The 22,433-nt window shown below is 53.7% G+C and overlaps 1 protein-coding gene and 2 non-coding genes across 4 annotated transcripts; 1 reads left to right on the top strand and 2 right to left on the bottom strand.

Moving 5' to 3' along the window:
• The first annotated feature begins 7,685 nt into the window (after positions 1 to 7,685).
• TRNAM-CAU (transfer RNA methionine (anticodon CAU)) lies at positions 7,686 to 7,757 on the top strand. Its single transcript has one exon. It is a non-coding gene; the product is annotated as a tRNA-Met (tRNA).
• Positions 7,758 to 12,747: 4,990 nt separating this feature from the next.
• Positions 12,748 to 21,193, bottom strand: NOP53 (NOP53 ribosome biogenesis factor). 2 transcript variants are annotated; one of them, XM_061139718.1, is made up of 13 exons: positions 20,945 to 21,193; positions 20,449 to 20,513; positions 18,712 to 18,820; positions 17,921 to 18,120; positions 17,482 to 17,552; positions 16,327 to 16,422; positions 15,004 to 15,108; positions 14,724 to 14,924; positions 14,213 to 14,388; positions 13,933 to 13,999; positions 13,225 to 13,301; positions 13,073 to 13,129; positions 12,748 to 12,808 (listed from the first exon to the last, which is right to left on the bottom strand). In XM_061139718.1, exons 1-13 carry the CDS (start codon positions 21,166 to 21,168, stop codon positions 12,802 to 12,804), a joined length of 1,455 nt encoding a protein of 484 aa, XP_060995701.1. In that variant the 5' UTR covers positions 21,169 to 21,193; the 3' UTR covers positions 12,748 to 12,801. The 2 variants fall into 2 exon arrangements, with proteins under 2 accessions (XP_060995701.1, XP_060995702.1); XM_061139719.1 differs by lacking the exon at positions 12,748 to 12,808 and having other exon boundaries at positions 13,069 to 13,129.
• On the bottom strand, positions 13,785 to 13,894 carry LOC133055349 (small nucleolar RNA SNORD23). The gene has a single exon (XR_009692636.1). It is a non-coding gene; the product is annotated as a small nucleolar RNA SNORD23 (small nucleolar RNA).
• Positions 21,194 to 22,433: the final 1,240 nt, after the last annotated feature.

Genomic DNA, 22,433 nt, shown 5'->3' with positions numbered 1-22,433 from the left:
CCCAGCTTCCATCTTTGACCCCCTGATCCTCACCTGCCGTGATCCTGATATCTCGGGGCTCGTGGCAGACTAGGTTCAATTCCCACCTCCCATTGCTGCCGGCTGTGTGATCTTAGTGGTCTTGGGCAGGTATCAATATAACCAGCCTGTGATGCTGAGCAGTTAACACGCAGCCGGGAGTAATCAGTGTCCCATAATCAGGTGTCTTTCAGGCTCCCAGGGTGCTCAGAAAAAAAAACCCAAGCCTTCGGAAGTCCCTGGTAGTCTAGCGATTAGAATTCCAGGCTTTTACTATGGTGGCCAGGGTTCAGCCCCTAGTGGGGAAACTGGGATCTCTAAGGGAAAGCTAAGATCATGGCATCTGATCCCATCACTTCATGGCAAATAGATGGGGAAACAGTGGAAATAGTGATAGACTTTATTTTTTGCAGGCTCCAAAATTACTGCAGATGGTGACTGCAGCCATGGAATTAAAAGACGCTTGCTCCTAGGAAGAAAAGTTATGATCAACCTAGACAGCATTTTAAAGAGCAGAGACATTACTTTGCCAACAAATGTCCGTCTAGTCAAACCTATGGTTTTTCCAGTGGTCATGTATGAATGTGAGAGTTGGACTATAAAGAAAGCTGAGTGCCAAAGAATTGATGCTTTTGAACTGTGGTGTTGGAGAAGACTCTTGAGAGTCCCTTGGACAGCAAGGATATCCAACCAGTTCATCCTAAAGGAAATCAGTCCTTTATATTCTTTGGAAGAACTGATGCTGAAGCTGAAACTCCAGTACTTTGGCCACCTGATGTGAAGACCTGACTCATTGGAAAAGACCCTGATGCTGGGAAAGACTGAAGGCAGGAGGAGAAGGGGACAACAGAGGACGAGATGGTTGGATGGCATCATTGACTCGATGGACATGAGTTTGAGTAAGTTCCGGGAGTTGGTGACAGACAGGAAGGCCTGGTGTGCTGCAGTCCATGGGGTCGCAAAGAGTCAGACATGACCGAGTGACTGAACTGAACTGAAGGGGAAACTTGGCCCAAAAAAAAAAAACCTGCAACAAAATAACCCAAGACTTAGCATGCTCCACCCCTGATTGGTCCCATTATTCCCTCTGGTCCCTCTCAGTGCCCTAGCCGCAAGGAATCTTTTACCTCACCCATTCACCCACCTCTGGGCCTTTGCACAGCTATTTCTACCCTTCCCTGCTGCCTGATCCTGCTCATCCTCCAGGAATCAGTTCCAACATGTTGTAGGAGAATTTTTGTGTCTTGGTAAACTGCCTTCTCCATATTTTTAATACATCTATTGCTGCTGTTCAGTCGCTAAGTTACGTGGTCACTCTTTGTGATCCCATGGGCTGCAGCACACAAGGCTTTCCTGTCCTTCACTATCTCCTGGAATTTGCTCAAACTCATGTCCATCAAGTAGGTGATGCCATCCAACCATCTCGTCCTCTGTCGCCCCCTTCTCCTCCTGCCTTCAATCTTTCCCAGCATCAGGGTCTTTTCCATTCAGTCGGCTCATCATATCAGGTGGCCCAAGTATTGGAGCTTCAGCTTCAGCATCAATCCTTCCAATGAATATTCAGGGTTGATTTCCTTTAGGACTGACTGGTTTGATTTCGTTGCTGTCCAAGAGACTCTCAAGAGTCTTCTCCAGCACCACAGTTCGAAAGCATCAATCTTTTGGCACTCAGCCTTCTTTATGGTCCAGCTCTCACATCCGTACATGACTGCTGGACTGAGTTTGCTAATCATTACTATCATCCCTAAGCACCAGAAACCAAGTGGCTTAAACCATGGACATTTATCTCATGGTTCTAGAGGCCGGAAGTCAGCAATCAAGGTGTCAGCAGGGTTGTTTTCTCCTGAATGCTGTGAGAAAGAATCTGTTCCTGCTTCTCCCCTAGCTTCTGGTGTTTGATTGGCAGTCTTTGGTGTTCCTTGGCTTATAAGCGCATCACCCAGTTTCTGCCTGTACATTCATATGACACTCTCCCAGTGCGCATGTCTGGGTCTAAGTTTCCCCAGTTTGTAAGGACCCAGTCATTTTACGTTAGGGCCCGCCCTATGCCAAATGACCTCCTCTTCACTCATTACATCTGCAACAACCCTATTTCCAAACAAGGTCACATTCTGAGCTGCTGGGGGTTAGGACTTCACAGATGAATTCTGGGTGGGAGATAATTCGAACTCTAACCAATCATTCAGAGTTACCTGATTCTATGGGGTCTGTTTTACAACTCCATAAACTATAGGTAAGTGATGTCAACACAAGATATATCTTCTGTTTTTGTTTGCTTGTTCGTGTTTTTTTTTGCGGGGGTGGGGGGTGTTGCCATGCCATGCAGCATGTGGGATCTTAGTCTTCCAACCAGGATGGAACTTGCACCCCCTACACTAGAAGCTCAGGGTCTCAACCATTGGATCACCAGGGAAATCCCACAATAAATCTTCTGTAGAGGTATGCACATAAATTCTGTCTGGGAGGAAAACCCTACCTCCCTTAGTCCATTTGGGTTGCTATGACAGAATACTACAGCTTATATGCTTATAAACAACAGATATGTATTGCTCCCAGTTATGGAGGCTGGGAAGTCCAAGATCAAGCTGCCAGCATGGTTGAAGGAGGGCCTTCTCGTGGTTCATAGCTGGCACCTTCTCACTGTGACCTCACCAGGTGGAAGGGACTGAGGATCTCCCTGGAGCCTGTTTTCTAAGGGCACTAATCCCACTCACGAGGGCTCCACCTTCCTGACTTCAGCACTTCCCAAAGACCCCACCTCCTCATACCATCACCTTTTGGGAACAGAATTTCAACATATGAATTTGGGGGGAACACAAATTTTGAGACCATAAGACCCCCCCCCCCAGATGTTTTGCCTCTACTTGCATTTTTGATTCACTATCTCTGATCTATAAATGCGTCCGTTTTTTTTTAAACTTTTTATTTTTTGGCCACACCCATCCAGGAATTGAACCTGCAACTCTGCACCAGAGGTGCGGAGTCTTAGCCACTGGACTTCCAGGGAAGTCAGTGTGTCTGTTCCTTGAGTCTCCTCTGAACTAGTTGTAACACTTCACAGTGTTAAATGAAATCTTTAACACGTGTTCACTTTTAGATCTGTATGAGTCTTGGTTTCCCCAAAGTCTCTTCCCCAAGTCTTTTCTTCCCAAAATTATCTTCTAACAATGCTGTCCTCAAGGAAGCCCACCCACACCCCTCAGGCTAGCCAGGGTCCCTGTAGGGCTCCCATATCACTACCCCAACCACTCTGGTTGTCCCCAGTCCGACATTCTCAAACACACAGCAAGTGGCTGGGCACAGGGCAAATGCCCAGAGGCTGTTTTGTTGACCGGACTTAAGGCTGAGAATTTGCCAGGGGCCTGAAGAGTGAAACACCCCCTCTCTGCCACTGAGAACAAAGAGGTCTCTGTCGCCAAGAAGTAGGGGAGGCTGGAGGCCTTAGTCATGGTTCTGGGGCTGGGAAACCATTCCTTCTTGCTAACTCTCCCTCACACACACACGTGTACACACACACACACAAATGGTAACACACAGCTCTCACCCTCATCTGGCTAAACCACTGCACATCCAGACAAACCAAAGCCCAACCAGAGACACAACACAACACAGCACATACCTCTCTTCTGCTACACAACGACACAAAAACACACTAACTCTCAATACACAACAGCCCAGCCCATACCCAGCGAGATCACAACATCAACACCTCCAAACGCGCAACTCACAATGATTGCCACCTCTCCTCGGCCATGCGGCGGAACACACAACTGTACCCTGGACGCACAATAACACAACACACCCATATCCAGCCAGAGCCACCACAGCCCACCCTGAGATCCTGCTCACTGGGACACACGATTATATACAGAGCAACACCGCTGGATTTGGTCACGGACGCTGATACACAACCGCACAGCTGCACACACACACAGGATCATTAACGCCCCCTGACGTACGCACACAGCAACAGACAGCTCCACCTGCTCCCAAGAGACAAAGGCACACAATTACACAGTGATACAACAGCACACGTCACCATGGCAGGGGCAAGACAGACAATGAGATCATACAACCACAGTGCTACCCTGGGAGGCAGACCCCAGCACACAACTGTACAACCACACACACACACACAACATTAACTAACCCAATAACCCAGCCGGTCTCTCCCTGGGATGCATCTGGACTTGAACACCATCGCACAACCACACACCACCCCAGGGACACAGTCAGGCAGAGACACTGCAGCCCAATTACACGGCGCACAGAGGCTCCCACCCACAGCCCCACGGTGACCCACACCCGAGCTCCGCGGGCCCGGGGTCACACAGTAAGCAGACATGGTCCCTGCCTTCTGGGACTCAACGTTATGGTCAAGGAGACAGACACAGGAAAACAGAAATAAACAGGGATTTCGAGAGGCTGTCGTGAGTGCTGGGAAGAAAAATAAAGCCAGGAAGGATGGTGGGGAGTTTCATAAACAGATCAGGGAAGGCAGCTCTGTTATTAATAAGGGCAGCCAGCGCTTGAATATACAATGACATAAATGCCTCCTTCAGGCCCTAAAAGGCAGGAACTGTGATCATCCCATTTTACAGATGGGCAAACTGAGGCATTTGGCTGAGGTCACACCAGGCCTTGTCTGACTGTGGAGCCTGTGCTCTAAACCAGCTTCCTGCCAGCACAATGGATAAAAGCGGGGTGGGGAGGTGGGGACTTGTCAGGGACCTTGAAAGCTTCCCCGGTGGCTCACACCGTAAAGAATATGCCTGCGATGCTGAAGATGCGGTTTCGATGCTTGAGTCCAAAAGTCCCCTGGAAAAGGGAATGGCTACCCACTCCAGTATTCTTGCCTAGAGAATCCCAAGGCCAGAGGAGCCTGGCGGGTTACAGTCCATGAGGTCACAAAGAGTCGGACACAACTGAGAGACTGATGCTGAAAGCTCCAAGGGGGTGAAGGAGGCCTGGACGTCTGAAAAGCCGGGAGCTCCAGCCTCTGCCTCGTCCCTGTCCCAGGGAAGATGCTACCCAAGGCTCTGTGTCAGGGAGGGCTTCCTGGAGGAGGAGACTTCTGCGACACAGAGGAGGGAACTTGGCAGCGGGAAGAGCAGGATCTTCCACACCCGGGCCAAGCGGGGCGTCGTGCTGCACCCCACCTGCGTCTTCGCCGGCAGCCCCGATGTGCTGCACACGCAGGAGCAGGCGGCCAGGGGCGGCGACGGGAGCCGAGGGACCGGGAGCCCAGGCGGGGGTGGGAGAAGCCCTCTATCGGGGGTGTGAGGGGGCACAGTGATCTCGGGGTGCTCCTTGCCATCAGGGGTTACCCCTCACTCCTCCCCACACTCCGCCTTCCCTGGGGATGCTGACCGGGGGCCCGCAGGTCCCAAGAGCCACACCTGGCTGGGTGGCCTTGGGGGGTACACCCCGCTCCCCACATGGTGCTGGCTGCCCCAGCCTGGAGCCTGTCCCACGGCCTGGAGTATTAGTCGCTCAGTCGTGTCCGACTCTCTGCCACCCTGATGGACTGTAGCCTGCCAGGCTCCTCTAAAATCCCAGTTCATGGGATTCTCCAGGCAAGAATACCAGAGTGGTTGCTATTTCCTTCTCCAGGGGATCTTCCAGACCTAGGGACTGAATCTGTGTCATGCGTCTCCTGCACTGGCAGGCAGATTCTTGACCACTTGAACCACCTGGGAAGCCCAGCAAGCTCCCCTAGCTTTTCACAAACAAAGCTCCTCTGTACTTTGATTACACACGTCTTTGCATGGCCATAGGCTTTCCTCTGTCTGACATAAATACGTAGGTGTGAAATTCCCGGATCATACAGGGCTATATGGTTCATTTTTTAAAGAAACTGCCAACTGTTGTCCATAGAGGTTGTAACATTTCATATTCCCACAAGCCAGGTGCCAGAGTTCCAGTTGCTTCATCCCCATCCTAACACTCACCAGCATTTGGAAGACTCAGTTTTGTTTTGTTTTGTTTTGTTTTCATTTCAACATTCCAATGGGCCTGGAGAACTATCTCATTGTGTTAACTTTGCATTTGTCGGGACTTCTCTGGTGGTTCGGTGCCTATGATTTTGAGCTCCCGATATAGAGGGCCTGTCTTCCATCCCTGGTCAGGAATTCCATATGCCACATGTAACAGCTCACCTGCCACAACTAAAGATCCCGCCTGCCGCAAAGAAGATCAAAGACCCTGCAGGTGCAACTAAGACTCGGTGCAGTCAAACAAATAATTTTTTTTTAAAAGAAATGCTTTAAAAATTAAAATTGCATTTCCCTAAAGGTTAATGAAGACTTTTCATGCCCTTAGTTGCCAGTCTTTTCTGATGAAGTGTCTACTTCCTCAAATCTTTGGCCCATTTTTTTATCGAGCTATTCGTCTTCTTATTAGATTGTAAGAATTCTTTATAGATTCCAGATACAAGTTTCTTGTCAGATATCTGTCTTGGAAATATTTTCCCAGTCTGTGGCTTGCCTATTCACTTTTGCAACAGTGTCTTTTGAAGAGCAAAAGATTTTCATTTTGATGAAGTCCAAGGTACTTTTTTCTTTAATTATACTTCATGATTTATGGTTATATAAGGTGTTCATATCAAACCTATGTACACTCTCAGTCGTGTCTGACTCTTTTTGCAACCCTGTGGACTGTAGCCCGCCCGTCTCCTCTGTCCATGGGATTTTTCAGGCAAGAATACTGGAGTGGGTTGCCATTGTCCTCCTCCAGGGGTTCTCCCCCAACCCAAGGATCAAACCCTCCTCTTGTGTGTCTCCTGCTTTGGCGGGCCGATTCTCAACCCATGAGCCTATATTTTCTTAAAGAAGATTAATGGTTTTAGCTCTGCTTTGGGGACTTAGGCTTTCTTTTTCTTATCTGGCTTCTTGTCTTGTTCAAATCCATCACTGCTAGTGGAGAGATACAGATTCAGCCTGACAGCAGGCGTCAAGGGGTGGGAGGTGGGGGCGGCTGGAGCGCCAGAAACAATTACTAGCGTTAGAAAGGACTGCAGGCAAGATCCGCCCTCCCCGTGTATCCGGGAAACTGACTGATAAGCATTTTCCTTCCCTAACCCTAAACTTTCCTGAAGTTACGAACCGCTCACTCTGCCTAGACTGTACAAAGCAGTATAGCTTATGCTCCTGGTGTCTGCTTCCCTTCCCTTCTGGAAGTCTGGAATTTAGGTACATGCTGGGTAGATTGTGCCTACGTGAACAGCCTCCCCCAAATTCTCGGGTGGGTCCTGAGTCTCTAACGCGCTTTTCTGCGCGGAAACGTCGAATGCACGTGGCCGCATTTTCGTTGCTAGGGAAACGTGCTGGGGCAGCCCCGCTGGGAGGAGCCAGAGGCAGGAAGCTCGCCTGTGGATTCCCCAGGATTCTCCCCTTTGATCCGCTGCGTGTCCTACTACATCTATAGTATTGACTATACTGTATCAACTCTATACTGACTCCTGTAGGACCTCCTAGCAAGTCGCTGAACACGGCGAGTGGTTTGGAGACCCTGACTCACCTGAAAACCCTGGGTCAGACCCAGATGGAGAGGGGGCAGTGCCTGAAAGAAAAAGTCTAAAAATGCAAACTACACCATGCTGTTCGCTGTTCCATTGTGTGTGGGCTGCCAGGAATTGCTTTATGAAATTTAAATTCTATTGCACTGTTAGCAGAGTGGCGCAGCGGAAGCGTGCTGGGCCCATAACCCAGAGGTCGATGGATCGAAACCATTCTCTGCTAGCTGCAATGTTTTTGGGCTTCTCCGGTAGCTCAGCTGATGAAGAATCCGCCTGCAGTGCAGGAAACCCCGGTTCAATTCCTGGGTCGGGAAGATCCTCTGGACAAGGGATCGGCTATCCACTCCAGTATTCTTGGGCTTCCCTGGTGGCTCAGTCGGTAAAAGAATCCGCCTGCAATGTGGGAGACCTGGGTTCGATCCCTGGGTTGGGAAGATCCCCTGAAGGAGGGCAGGGTAACCCACTCCAGTGTTCTTGCCTGGAGAATCCCCATGGACAGAGGACCCGGCGCGTTGCAGTCCTTGGGGGGTCTCAAAGAGTCGGACACGACTGAGCGACGAAGCACAGCACTAAGTGGGGAGAGACTGGGCATTTTCATGGGTATGGGATGTAACTAATGCAGATTCCAAATGCGTATTGCTAGCCCCTGAATGCTAGGTTTTTACATCCAACTGCCTACTCGACACAGCCAATTGGGCGTCGAACGGGCACCAGCAATCTGAACTCCTGATTCGCCCACCCCACCTCTGGGCACCTCTTTGTCCCGTCTGCCCCCATCTTGAAATGACAACTCCAGACCAGGCAAAATAACTTGGAGCCCATTGGCTTTTTTCTTTGTAGGTCAGCCATTGATGGTGGCTTCACTCTCAAAATGTATCCTGGATGCACCCACCCCTCTGCACCCCGACCTGCTGGCGCTGATGGAGCGGCCACCACCTCCGGGCGGGACTCAGGGAGGCCTTGCTTCCCTCGTCTGTTCCCCCACACGGCCGCCAGGGGGCGCCGGTCCGCAACCAGCGGCCGCTCACGCCTGGCTTCATCACCCACAGTCAGCGTGGTGGAGCAGAGAGACTGAGGTTCCGACTCCCGCTTACCTTCTGATCTTACACCCTCCTCACGACGCTCCAACTACACTGCGCTCCTTGCTTTCCCGGAACACGACCGACACACTGCCTCTTCAGAGTTTTTTTTTTTTTTTCTTTTGGGGGGGCGGTTGTGCGTTTTTTTCCTTTTTTAAAAAATCGAGGTTAAATTCACATCACATAAAATTAACCATCTTAGGCTGTAGGATTCACTGGCATTTGGTACATTCACAGATACTCTTTTTTAAACAATGATCTTTTCTTACAGGAAATTAATAATTTCTTACAGGAAAGAATGGCGATGGGAGTTATGTGTTTTAACTGTGGTAAAACACACCCTAATCTAACCTTTATCCTTAGAAGAACTAGGAAGACTTCCCTGGTGGTCTAAGAATCTGCTCTCCAATGCAGGGGTCCCCGGTTCCGACCCTGGTTAGGGAACTAGATCCCACATGCCGCAACTAAGACCCTGTGCAGCTAAATACAAATATTGTAAAAATAAATACACTGGTCAGAGTCATACCGTTTCCTTTCCCTATTTTAACAGTTCTCTTAGACCTTAAGTGTATTCCCCTGATCATTAAAAATTCTTCCCCTTCCCAAAAAATTCTCCCCAAAGATGGTGTTCTCTTAAATGGTGATGAAATACCCTATTGTGTAGACATCCGACTTGTAAAGACCCGTTTCTATTGTCTACATTTGGAGTCAGTTTCTAATTTCAACTGTTTCTGTTTCCAGTCTTCCAAAGAGCACAATGGCTGACATCTTTGCATCCATCAAGGCATCTTTGTCCATAATCTGAATTCCTTTTGGGGAAAAAAATGTGGAAAAGCTGGAAAAAATCTTAAGAAGGAAAAAGAATCTCCTGGAATTCCCCCAAGAGAGTCCCCCAAGAGACTCTGGGGTTAGTTCAGTGAACCGCAGCGTGGATGCGGGCAGATCCTGTTTGCTTTATTCCACAAAGAGCAGAACACAAGCGCATTCCGGTTATCACACACGCTTCCGACCCTGGGTGACGGCCTCCCTCCCCTGAGAGGCCCGCCCGCCCCACAGCCATCACCACGCTTCCTTCCATTCTGCACAGCCCTCTGACCAACCTGTCTCTACATTATGTTTTTTCCCCCAAATTTCCGGTTGTTTCCTTCGGGCATGTTCCCAAGAGTGCAATCAGTGGGTCAAAAGGTAAGAACATGTATGAGGAGTCTTTGGCACAGATTACAAGTTTCCATACTTTTTTTTTTCCCCAACCATTTTCATTTTCCCTAACATTATTATAATAACCAAGATTCCTCTAGGGCTTAATCTGTCCCAGGCCCTTTTTCTAAGCACTCTTATGTACAGATTCCATCCTTGGAATAACCCACACTTGCAGACAGGGACTCGACACAAAGAGGTGAAGTAACCTTCATGAGGTCACACAGCTAGTAGGTAATGGAGCTGGGATTTGAAATCAGAAGCTGGCTCCCAAGTCCACCCTCCTAACCACAATTTAAGGCTGCTGCCTACAGGTTTTTTTTGTTTGTTTGTTTTTTTGCCACACTGGGTCTTAGTTGCAGCATGCAAACTGTAGCATGTGGGATCTAGTTCCCTGACCGGGGATCGAAACCACGCCCCCTGCGGTGGCAGCGCAGAATCTAACCTACCGAACCACCAGTACAGTAGTGGCAAAGGATGGAGAGAAGTCCCAAGCAGCTAAAGCTTTAGAAGGCCAACTCACGGTCCCTCTGCAGTATCAGTGTCCTATCGTTTATTCAGTCAGCACCCAGCTGGTGGGTTAATTCCATTTTTATACCACAATCAGGCAGATACAGGTTCTGTGGTGCTGGAAGCTTTTTACAACTGGGGGGACTCACTGTAGGAAAAATAGCAAATTACAAGTTCAAAAGGAGGTGTAGGACCTTGAAAGGGACTAGTACAAGTAACTGGCCTCGAACCTAAGTTTCACCAGCATCATGCTAAATCCTAATGTATTTTTCCCCAGTAATTATTAGGAAGATTTTCAGACAGTAAAGGCAAGCGAGTTTTCCCGGGACTGCCACCTAGATTCTACCATCACACTTCCCTGAGCTTGTCTGATGTCACATCTAGGTATCTATCCCTCCCTGACCTGTCCCCCACCCCCCTTTACTATTTTATTCTTTTCAAAAGGAGTTGCAGATCACGGGGATGTCACTGCAGCTTGCAAATCATTTAACTAGAGTTCAGCATTTTCTTTTCTTTTAATGTAAAAACCAGAAGTGAAAATGTAATTCACGTGCAGGAAAACCCACAAATGTCTTCTTGGCCGACCCTGGTTGTTTTTTTTTGCACAGGAACACACACATTCCCCGGGGCCATTAAACAGCACTTCCTGAGGACTCAGCATTTGCTCTGGGGTAGCTGGGACCACCGCACCCCGAAGGTGTCCCAGTATCTGGCAGATGCTCTGCTGGCCATCTGTGGACATTAACAATCTCCTCCCTTCTTCCAGCAGTTTAGCTTCCTTCAGACTCCCTCCCCAGGACAGACTTACTGGGTCAAAAGGCTGGGGCTTAAGGCTTTACTAGACGTGGCTTTCGCTTTCACTTCAACTTACCCTCTTCTGACCCCTACTGCATATACGCACAAGAGTTGTTTTCTTGTCTGTACAACAGTCTTTTCTATTTTTAAGATGGCAGAAGGGGAGGAACAGCAGAAACAGCCCCTTAAATCGTGATATGGGGGGGAAGGGGGAGGCTCTGACATTAGTCTCTCCCTTCAGCCATTTGTTTTATAAATTGCCTGCTCTATTTTTATAAGCATCTTGTCCTGGAGCAACCTGCCTTAACGCTGTGGTTTAAAAAAAAAAAAAACAAACAAGAGAGGAAGACTAAAGGAAAACTAAAAAGCAATAAATATTTCTGGCAAGATACCATGCATGTCAAAATGAAGAGCCTGGGAGAAATGTCTGTAACATGTATGATAGTCTTCAGATCCGTAATAAACAAGCAGCTAACTACAAATAAATAACAGTCTAAGAGGAAAACAGTCCAAAGGTTTGGAGAGACATGGAAGAATTTGCCAGTGATCATTTGAAAAGATGCTCAACCTCACTGGTAATCACAATAAACTGAAAATTCATGAGACCATACAGTAGTGGAGCTATGAGCAAGGGGGCTCCTCGGCTGTTGGAGGGCAAACTTCAGCACAGCCCACGCACAGCAATTTGGCTGAATCCAAACGACCCTTTAGGTACTACCCCTGTAGCCCAGAGATCCACTTGCAGGCACTTGTCCTATAAGCTCATCTGAAATGGCACAGGTACACAGGCATCCCCTTCCAGCTTCACCAGGAGTGATATAGGGCTGGGTGAGTGGAATTCTATGCAGCTGTGAAAGACTAAAGATGCAGCCCACACAGATGCAGGAAAAAAATTCCCCAACATGCATATAGGGCAAATTATAGAACCACATAATATGATCCCATCCAAAATGCAGAAAAATGAAAGGACTTCTACTTGCTGATGCCCCTGCACACAATTAAATAGACTCACACAGGGTACATGAGGGAGCCATTCACAGCAAAGTGCAGAGACAGCTAGCTACCTGTGCAAAGGGGTTTGGAATGGAGAGCAAAGGTCAAGGGCAAAAATTCACCCATTCTCTGGTACATTTATGAACCACAGTGACGACTTACAGTGAGACCACAACACTTTACTACTTGTAGAATAGATGTGAAAAAGTCCTTTATGGTGGGGAGGGTCTGGGGGGGCTTGGGGAAAGTGAGGATTAACCCCTACTGATGCCCATCAGTTTCCCCACTTTTAAAAGGAGGGCATTCCTGCCCCCCTGACTGGTGGCTGGATGAGGCGGGACAGGCAGGTGGCAAATGTCAGCTGCTGCTCCGGCCTGTGATGGGGGTGCCATCAAGGTCTGCCTCCCCACCACTGGATGGCCACACCCCGAGTCAGAAACCCAAGCCCAGCAGCCCACTCCGCAGGCCTGCCTCCTCTGCCCTTGCCTCTGCCGGCTGAGCCCCGCCCTAGCTTCCCACCACGCTCCAGGAGAGGACGGTCCCGGCACCCACATCCCTGTGCGCTAAACGGGGCGGGCAGGGGGACAGCTGCCCCCAGGAGGGAGACGAATCATGAGTCACACGAAACGAGGCCCAAGGTGTTGGTCAGAAGGTGCTTTATTGGGGGGTGGGGGCTCCGGCGTCTCTCGGCAGCTACAACCTGGGGACAGAGGGGAGGCTGAGGGAGGGCCAGGGGAGGGGGCCCGACACCCTTGTCCACGTGACACCCTTCTTCCAGTGTGGCCCTCCCACGTCCCCTGGGGCGCCCTCCCTGGCCCGACCCTGGGGTCCGGTGGCTCTGGCGGGCCGAGCCTCTCCTGGGCTTGGCCAAGGCAGCATTGCTCCACCCCCGGCCACAGTGACTGGGTCTGGGACGGGCCCTGGGACTGGCTGGAGACCCTTGGGGAGAGGGGGAATCACTCACTGGATCTCTCGGAACGCCCGCTTCTCCACCAGTTTCACTTTGTACTTGCGCTTGAACCTGGAGGAGGGAGGAGACAGCAGTCAGCCGACCACCAGCCCATCCCTCGCGGGAAGGTCCCGGAGGCCCGCCCCCACCGTGGCGCCGGCCCTTACTTGGCTCGCTCCCGAGGCTCGATCATGTTCCTCCTCTGGAAGCTCTTGAACCGGTCACGGAGGATGTTGCCCTCGGGCTGCGGGACACGGAGAGGCCTCAGCAGGCGCCTGGCAGAAACCCTCGGGCCCTGACCTCTCCACGGGGGTCAGTGGGGGTCAGCCTTGCAGTCCCCCCGTGAGCCAAGGCACCCAGTCCGGCCTCGTGTACACCAGGGCCTCGGCCTGCTCCTGAGCTCGTGGGGTGACAGGTACTGACCCGCGGACCAGCCCTGAAGAGGCGGCTGGAGAAGTGGGAACGGGCGGGTCTGGCAGGACCACACAGGGCCCGTGGCCTTGTGGGGAGCCGGGCTTCCCGAGGGAGGGGAGGGGCACCAGGGAGCCACAGCAGCTTCTGAGCGAGGGAAGAACAGGCTCTGCCCTGAGCTTTAGAGAGACCCCTCTGGGGCCAAAGACATGGAGGGTGGGGCTGGGGGACCAGGGACAGCCCAGGAGGAAAGACCTTCTGATGATCCCAGGCTCCAACCATCGCATCACCCAGCCCGTCACCCTGGGGGACCCCGTGCCCTCAGCCCCCAGGCAATAGCCCAACCGGCCCCGCCTGGGGCAGCCGTGATGTCGCCCACTGTCCCTGGCGGACACGGGGAGCAAGGATGGGTATCATCACTGGGCACAGGCGTCTCCCCTCCAGCACTCTAGCCGGACAAGTACCTTCAGGGTCCTGAGCGAGTCAGAGAGCTCCGAGCTGAGCTGCACGTCGATGTCGGGGTCCTGATACCTGGAGAACACGGGGTGGGGTGTCCAGGCGGTCAGCAGGGCCTGAGGCCGCTCCCGGGAACAGCAGGCCCAGCAGTGAGGGTTACAGAACCTGGGGCTTTGGGGAAAGAGGGTCTCCCGGGAGGAGCCCAGGCTGAGCAAAAGTAGGAAGACGGCCGCCAAGGGGTGGGGAACCCCTCCCGGCCTCCCGGGGAGCCCCCGGGCCGGGCCTCACTTGAGCCGCCCCAGCCGCCGGGGCTTGTCCGCCTCCGCCAGCCGCTTTGCCTGCCGCCGCTCCCGCCGCCGGGCTAGCTCCGCCAGGCGCCACGCCACCTGCGCCTTGATCCCGCGCAGCCTGAAGAGCTCCTGGTGCCGGAGGCGGGCGGCCCGCACAGCGGCCTGCTGTGTCCTCTGCGGGGACAGCGGGGTCAGGGGCCCGGCCAGACACCGCCCGCCCTGGCCACCCACTGCCATGTCACAAGCCTGTCTCCACGGTGACTGTTCCCTGAGCCCACCTTCGTGATCCTGACCCATTTGTCTCTACGGCTCACACACCCTTCCCCAGCTTCACCCCAAACATCAGCCCCACGGGGGCAGGGGCTTGACCTAGAATGTTCCCCACTGTGTCCTCTGAGAGGAGGTTGGGAACTAGTCCTCCGCTGACCAAGTGGCTTCAGGGACCCCAAACAGCCCCGAGAGACAGGCTGTGGGCCTGGGAGAGGCAGGCCGGGGCCCGCGGTGCTCACCAGCATCCGGGCAGCCTTCTCCCGCCGCCGCTGCTGCTCTGTCTTCTTCTCCAGGGCAGCCGGGCGGCCGGGCGTGGGCGAGGCCTCCGCTCTTGTCTCCGGGTCTCCAGCCTCGGGCCCCTCTTCCTGGCCCTCGCCTGGCTCGCCCTCCCCGTCCGACTCCTCTAGCAGCCCCTGGCACATCTCCCGGAAGGCAGACTCCTGGGGAGAGGGGGCGGGTCAGGCGCTGAGCAGGGGGCCTGTGGGCGGGGCGGGCGGGCTGCTGGTGGGTCTAGCTCACCTGGGTGGCAGCCTGCTCCGAGGCCGGCAGGGCCAGCTGCCGCTCCAGCTTCTCAGCCGCCTTCTCCCGCTGCAGCTCCACCTCATGGGCCGCCCAGAGAAGGTTCTGGGAGGGGGCGGGGACGCGGGTGAAGACCCAGACCCCGGGGGCCTCTCCCCAAGTCACAGACCTGGGCCTCCCATCTCCCACCTGCACCCCCACTCTGGTACCCAGCCCCCTGCACTGGCTCCGACCCTCCTCCCAACCCTGGCCTCCCTGCTGCATCCAAGGGGCTTCCAATCCTTAACTTCACACCTGCTCTGCCCGTTCTCTTCAAGGACGGTGTGCTCTTTATAAACTGCTAGGTTGCACACACATGAAGCCCCCAGTACACGGAAATTCCTAAGACAGGGCGGAGCGGGGACTGTCCAAGGCCAAGGAAGACGGGGCACTGGGGGGGATGACAGCTGACCAGCATGAGACTTCTTTCCGGGGGAAAATGGTATAAAACTGACTGTGTGACAGCTGCACAACTCTGGATACACCTCACACCACTGAACTGTGCCCTCTGAGCAGGCAAATCGCAACGGCCTGGGAACCAGACCTCAATTATTTTTTTTAAAAAGACAAAGACTATCCGATCTCTCCGTAACAGCCTTAGCGAGCAGCCTCGTCCTCTGCGAGTTCAGCACGGGTCTGCTCCCGGAGACCCCCCTCCCCAGGTGAGGGTCGCAGCTCCCGCCCCACTGGCTAGGAACCCATCTCCCAGTAAATGACCCTGGACGGCATTGACGGAGCACCACTGTCCACTAGTGACCTGGGTTTCTCTTGGGAAATCTGTGCTCCCCGAGGGCAGGGGATTGTCCTCTCTGCCCATGACACCGGTGCCTGACAGACACCTATGAAGCAAACAGTGACTCTCACAACCAGCTTCTCCTGTCGCTAAACTACCTTTGCCAATCCCCAAGGCTCATACGGTCATGTGGTTTGTTGCTAACAGTTGAAGGCTTCTTGTGTTTATGTCTGAAAGGTACCGCGGTCTCCCACACATCTGGGCTCTCACACACGCTGCTCCCTCTCTCTGGAACACCCCATCCTCTCTTACCACAGCAAACTGCCCCCAGCCTCAGTGCTGATGCCCCCTCTTTCAGGAAGCCCTCCCTGATTCCCATAGCTGGATCCGATGCTCCCTCCGTGCCCCCCTACCCCAGCCCTGGCCACTGTGGGACATCATGGTCCAGGAACAGGTCTGTCTGCCCAACAGAACTGTGAGCCCTGGGAGCGCATGCTGACCCACTGGCCAAGCGCCCACCAAGGAGAGGCCTGGCGGGGCGGCCCGCGTACCTGGTGGTCCTCAAAGGCTGGGTTGTACGAGGCCCCCGCAGGCGTCACCTCCACGGCAGGCGCCTGGGAGGGCTTGGTGTGCAGATGTTGCGGCCGCTGGAAGACGACAAGACCAAGGCCGGGTGAGGCCCGGGAGCCCCACGACTCAAGCTCCCGCAGGCACCGGTGCTGGGACCGCGGGTCCGGGAGGCGGCAGAGGCCTCAGCACAGCCCACGGCCTTCAAGCGGGGAGGGGCCTGTGGCATCTGAACGATGCAGAGAGGGACTGGCACCCCGGGTACAGCGTCCCCAGGACAAGCAGGGGCTCTGCTCGCCTGAGAAGAGTCCCTGTCGTCCAAGTGGTAGGGGACACTTGCAAAGTCGTGCGGCAGTCATCAGGCCGCTACTGAAATCAGCAGCCGTGTTGGGCAGAGGGCACAGCCGACGAAGAGCCGACAGACCCTCAGAGCAGGCCCCCAGGAGCCTGTGATAAAGGCATATGGTTCCTGGCTCAGCTGAAACCTACCCGTGGGAATGGCACTCTAACATTCTAACAGGGCCCGGGGGGCCCAAGCACCGGCTCAGCTCTGAGCAGAACCTCCCCAGCCAGACCCCCGTTTCCCTGCTCAGCTGGCTCCCACCCCAGCTAAAGCCTGGGGGTCACCAGGCTGCCCCTCCCCAGCCCCCACTGCCCGCCAGGCTGGGTGCTTCTGCCTGAGGACTTCTCCTGGGTCACCCCCCATTCCTCTCCACGCCAGGGTGCCTGCCCCACCACAACCCCACCTCCGCAGAGCGTCCCATGACAGCGCCGCTCTCCTGTGCAGAAGCACTGGAGATAAAGCTCACAGACTGAACTGGGCTTCTCCTCCCCACCAGGTAGCCCCACGGGCCTGCCCTCACCAGGAGGCTCTGCCCTTCCATCTCCAAAGGCTCCCTAGCTACCCCAAGACTCCAACCCATTTGCATGCAGCATCTTATTTCCCTGTGACGGTCTTCCCTCGTCTCCCTAAAAAGCGTCCCACCACTCTGCTACCTCCCTCAGAGGCAGCGGACTTGCGGCCTGGCTCCAGCCTGTGCGTTCATGGTCCCAAGATGCTCGGGCTCTGACATGGCATCTCTATGGCCCCATCCTCTGACCGCTAGAGCTCCAAGGATGCCCTGCTGATGAACTCTCACCTTCACGCCTTTCTTCTTGGTCTGCTCCAGGAAAAACTCATCCTGGCCCTCCAAGGGCTGGTCCAGAGGGTCTGCAGAGGCAGCGAGGGGCGGCTGCTGGGGCAACAACGTGGCCCCCAGGGGCTCCCTCCTAGCCCTCCTCCCTTCAGACAGACGGCACCAAAGTACTTATGCAAAGATAGCCAAGGAAGGACTGATTCTCAGACCCCAAAGGGCTTCGTACGCCAGGAAAGAGAGCACGTGGACGGGGTCCAGAAAGGAGAAAAGACTCAAGGCCAAGAGACAGGCATCTGCCCGTTCCGGGAAGCAGAGCAGGAACGAGGATAGGGAGCCACTTCAACACACCAGACTGTGCCGAAGACCCTCAGTGACACCCGCAGGGTGCCCCCCGAGATCACTGCCCAACCCAAAGCGCTGGGCCTGGCGCAGGGACACTCACTGCCTTTGGCCCAGAGGTCGTAGAAGGGCCGCTGGACGGTGTCCTGGGGCCCAGGCTTGGCTCTGGCCGCTGGCGGGTTGAGGAGCCGGGCCTGCGCCCTGCGTACCTCCCCGGGCAGCTTGCCCTGCTTCGCCAGCCTCTCCCATAGCTGCTCCTTCCGCTTAAGCTTCCTGGCGTTGGGAACCTGGTGGGCGAGGACACTGGGTGGGGGGAAAGCGGCACGGAGTGGTGGGTGAATCGGTTCCTGCTCCTCAGGCACCCCCAGTGTCTCCTCCCTCCTTGAGGGCCTCCTCAGGCCCCTCCTACTCCTCACTTGGTCCAGCAGCTTCAGAGCTGGCCTCCCACACCTGTCTCCCTGCTGAGCCCCAGACCCGGGGGGCCCTCGCCTGGCATGTCCCCAGGGACCTCACACAGCGCTTCAAAACCAACCTCAGCCTCCCTCCATCCCCCACCCCATCACTCACCCAGCCCCCTCCCACTCCTTCAGGGTCAGTCACTAAGCCCTGTCGGACCCTGCTTGCTCCTGACTGGGGCGCCCGTCCAGCCCTGCCCTCCAGCCCCAAAGCCCTTAGGCAGGTCTAGGCTCTTCTTTGCCTGCCCCAGCCCAGCCCCAGCCTCGCTGCCTCCAGTCTGTCCTCCAAAGCCCCTAAATCCAACCCCATCTTCCCCACCAGCACCCTTCACCTGTCACCCTCTTTCCCTAGAATTCCTTCAGGGCCAAGAAGGCACGAGACCAGACCTGGGGGTGGTGGGGGAGGGGAGGAGGGTCAGGGGGGTCAGGGGACACTCACTCTTTGGGAGCAGGGACCTTGGAGGTGTTCTCTAGGATGAGGTCGCTCCGGAGGGGCTTCTTGAGAAGCAGTGACCTCTTCTGGCCTTTGGTCCTCTTCCTGTTCAGCTCTAGGGGTGGCAGAGTCAACACTTCAGGCCTCCTCACTACCAAGAGGGACTTCCTGCCCTTCCCACCCCACCTCCCCCCCACCCACTGGAGCCATCAGACCTGCAGGCCCCAGGCTTCCACCTGAGGAAAGAGGCCCCCAAGGGCAGAGCCCAAGGGCCCCGAGCTGTGACCATCCACCACACCCATTTCCTGGGCCAGCTGGAGGCAGTCCTGTGCTGGGGACCCAGACCCACAGCCCTGCAGACAAGGGGCTTCCTGAGGCAGCAGGAAAGTGGCCACAGAAACTTCAACACTAAAGATAAAGCAAGTGATGAGGTCACATGAGGCCCAGGGAGCTGGACTCAGGACGGACCCAAGACCATTGATTCTCAGCACAGGGTAATTTCCCGCCTTTACTTCTAAAGCATAATAAGAACTCCACGGCAAAACATACTGGGACAGAATCTGTATCCTTCCGTTTGCTACGAAACCTCATGAAAGTGACTTTGCTCCTATGCGGCCAAAACAAGATTGTTTAATGCCTAGAGGTCAGGTGAATATATGATTACAGCTGACCATTGAACAACACGGATTTGAACTCATACCCAGATCTGCTTCAATACTAAATACTACAAGAATCCACAGATAGAACACCAAAAATAGATAATTGACCACAATGTGAATCTTCGACCATGTGGGAAAGTCTGTGCCCCAAACCCCTGTACTGTTCAAGGGTCTGTTGCATTTCAAGATCCCACAGCAGTGATCACCCGTGAAAGCATGTAATCATTGTCATTGTTTAAAAAAAAAAAAAAACTAAGAATCTATAACTACTTCCTTGCCTGTTCACCAAGGCAGCTCCCTGCCTGACCTTTCAATTCACAGAACAAATCTCTTCCCTTCAGTAAAAGCCAGCCTCTTTAATAACCCTTTCTTAGCTGCTCAAAGACTCCACCCACCCACCAAAGAGGGCCCTTCATCTTCCTTAGACCAGATCCCCTGATCTCATACTTGCTTGTAAAAGGTACCCTCCTGTAACAGCCGCCTGGTGTTTTGCTTATAAAACTATTGGCTTTCCAATTAAAATGCATCTCTTAGTTTTTCTATCCTCTCCTTAAAGAAGGCCGCTTACCTGTTATCTTTCTAGGTATTGAGAGTAAACCCTGTTACTCATTGACGCAAACCCTAACTTGCTTCTCCTCCGTTTGTTTTAGCAGGTCCCAACCCTGTATTTTGACAAATTAAAGCAAGCAGGCCAAGACAAGTTTCTTACCAACTCATTCGAGTTGATCCTTTTGTTCTCATTAAAGCACATCTTACTGACTAAAACAGGGCTGATTCCTTACAAGTCCTTAGTTTGCTTTTCTGCAAATTAACAGAGACCTCCTAAGTTATGTCCTATCTACTCACCAAGGCAGATCCCTACTAGCTTCTTCTCTAGGCACTGAGATCTCTCTGAAACTTCAGAAAGAAAATGAGTTACTTAGATTAGTCCTTAGCTTGCTTTCTGCTCATTTCAGGTCCTCTTGTTTATAGCAGAGACCCTTTTCTGATGGTGTTTGCCATCCAAGCCACGCCGTTTTTTGGAGGCCAAGGTGGCCTAGGTAACGACTAATCGCCATACACCGCCACTGAAACCCTTCCTCACCTTTATCTTTGAAGCCAGTGTCCACGAAGAAAAGTTTCTCATCGGGGGCCTCTGATATCAAGCCACTGGGAGATGGAAATGCAGAATGTCAGCCATAGATGGGAGGGGGCTGCGGAAGGAGCAGGTTTAACCTCTCAGGCCCAGGTTTTCTTATGATGGTCATTCAACCACGCACTAACCGCCTGGAGTCCCCTCCAGGCCAGGGTCCCTCCGTCCAATTTGCAGAATTTAATACGTAAAACGCACTAAACGACGGTGGGTCGCTGGACGCACTGACATCAGGAAAACTATTCGGGATTTACCTGGGAGTCTCGTATCTGGTAACCTGATCAAGTCTCCCAGCCTCTCGCCCAGAGTCCCCGGCCCACCTGCTTGGGTTTCTTCGGCTGCGCCCCAAAAGGCGCTCCCAGCCCGCCGGAACTACCCCCCGGCAGCACGGCCTCCCAACCCTCCACACACAACCTGGTCCTGCTGCCGGAAGTCCGGCCCTACGCACCCGCTCGTGCGCTCCTGCAGCCGCACGTCCTCCAAGAACTGATCGACCTCCAGTCCCAGAGGCTCTTGAGCGAGCCGCCGCCAGCCTCGCTTCTTATTTCTTGGGCCTCGCCGCCGCCTCCTCAGCGCTGGATCGACTGACGTGGGCCGCAGCCCCAAGAAGCCGGTATCGGCCTCGCTTTTCGAGCACTGCTCACTACCACCACCATTACTTCCTGCCGCCATCTTGTTAAAGAAAGAACGAGGGCGCCGGCACCCGGAACTCCGGTTTGGGGCATGCGCGCGCCGAAATCCTGCCCCTTCTCGTGACGTACTTCCGTTGACCGCCATCTTGGTAGGGTGGCTGGAGCCACAAAGAGGCGTGAAGGCTGCCATCTTGGTAAAGGATAAATGGCTCCTCCCTCTTCTGCAGATTCGGGCCGGGCCCCGGTGGTAGGTTCCGGGTTCTAGCCCTAGGCGAAATACCTTTCCCGACAACCTAGTAGTACTTTTTTAATATGAATGTTTTAATTTGCTGAATATTTTTTAAAAGTCTAGTTTAAAAAAAAATAAGATAAAAAATAAAAGTAGTTTTCTTTAAAAAGTAAAGTTAGATGGGACTTCCCTGGCTGTCCTGTGGTTAAGACTCTGCGCTTCCACTGCGGGACGTAGCGGGGAACTTAAGATACCCCACATGCCCTGCTGTGCAGCCAAAAAAAAAAAAACTGTCAGGACAGATTCAGGACAAGGCACATTCCAATCTCAGAACGTTTGACCTGTCAATGTTCCAATCCTAGAATCTTGGAAATTGAAGAGCTTTCAGAATTCGAGGTTGGGCGCACAGAACGTTACGCATGCCTTACGCCAAATGTTAGCAACATAAAATATTAGAACCCTAGAAAAGCAGGCTCAGAATACTGGTTCCTCTGCCTCAAGGGTTATTCTGGAGATTAAGCAAGGTAATATATACAAAGCCCTTAAGATGGAGCTAAACGTTTGCTATTGTTACTGCCTTGCCCCTTGAGACTTCATCTTATAATTAACAAATCTAGTCTGTTTACAAATAAGGAAGGAAGCTCAGAGGCCCTGGGGCCCTGGCAAGCATCCATAGGGATCCAGAGCCTCATAAACGCACAGAGAGGGAAAACGCCACTCGGGGATTCACACCGCAGAACCCGGCATGGGAAAGGTGACGGGCCCCCGGGTTGTGACCCTGGAGACCCGTTTACCCATCACCTGGGACTGGGCGGGGTGGGGAGGGGGCGGCAGTGTGAGAAGGGGGGTGTGTGGTCACCGACTCGCCAGCCTAGCTCTCGAGCGTCCACCAGGGGGCGCCAGGAGCCGAGCCACTAGGCGCGCGTGGGCGGGGAAGGCGCGAGGACAGCGTGTCCCCGGGCGCCGTGGGTGTGGCCTGGGTGTGAGTTCGCGGAACCAGGAGCTGGGTCCGCTGCGTTGCGGAGGCCGAGCCCCCCGGGTGTGAGCCCGCGCGTGCGCACACTTGGTGGTCCTGA

Source organism: Dama dama, chromosome 4, assembly GCF_033118175.1.
Source record: "Dama dama isolate Ldn47 chromosome 4, ASM3311817v1, whole genome shotgun sequence".
Classification (NCBI taxonomy): domain Eukaryota; kingdom Metazoa; phylum Chordata; class Mammalia; order Artiodactyla; family Cervidae; genus Dama; species Dama dama.
This window is presented reverse-complemented; position numbering and strand designations above follow the sequence as displayed.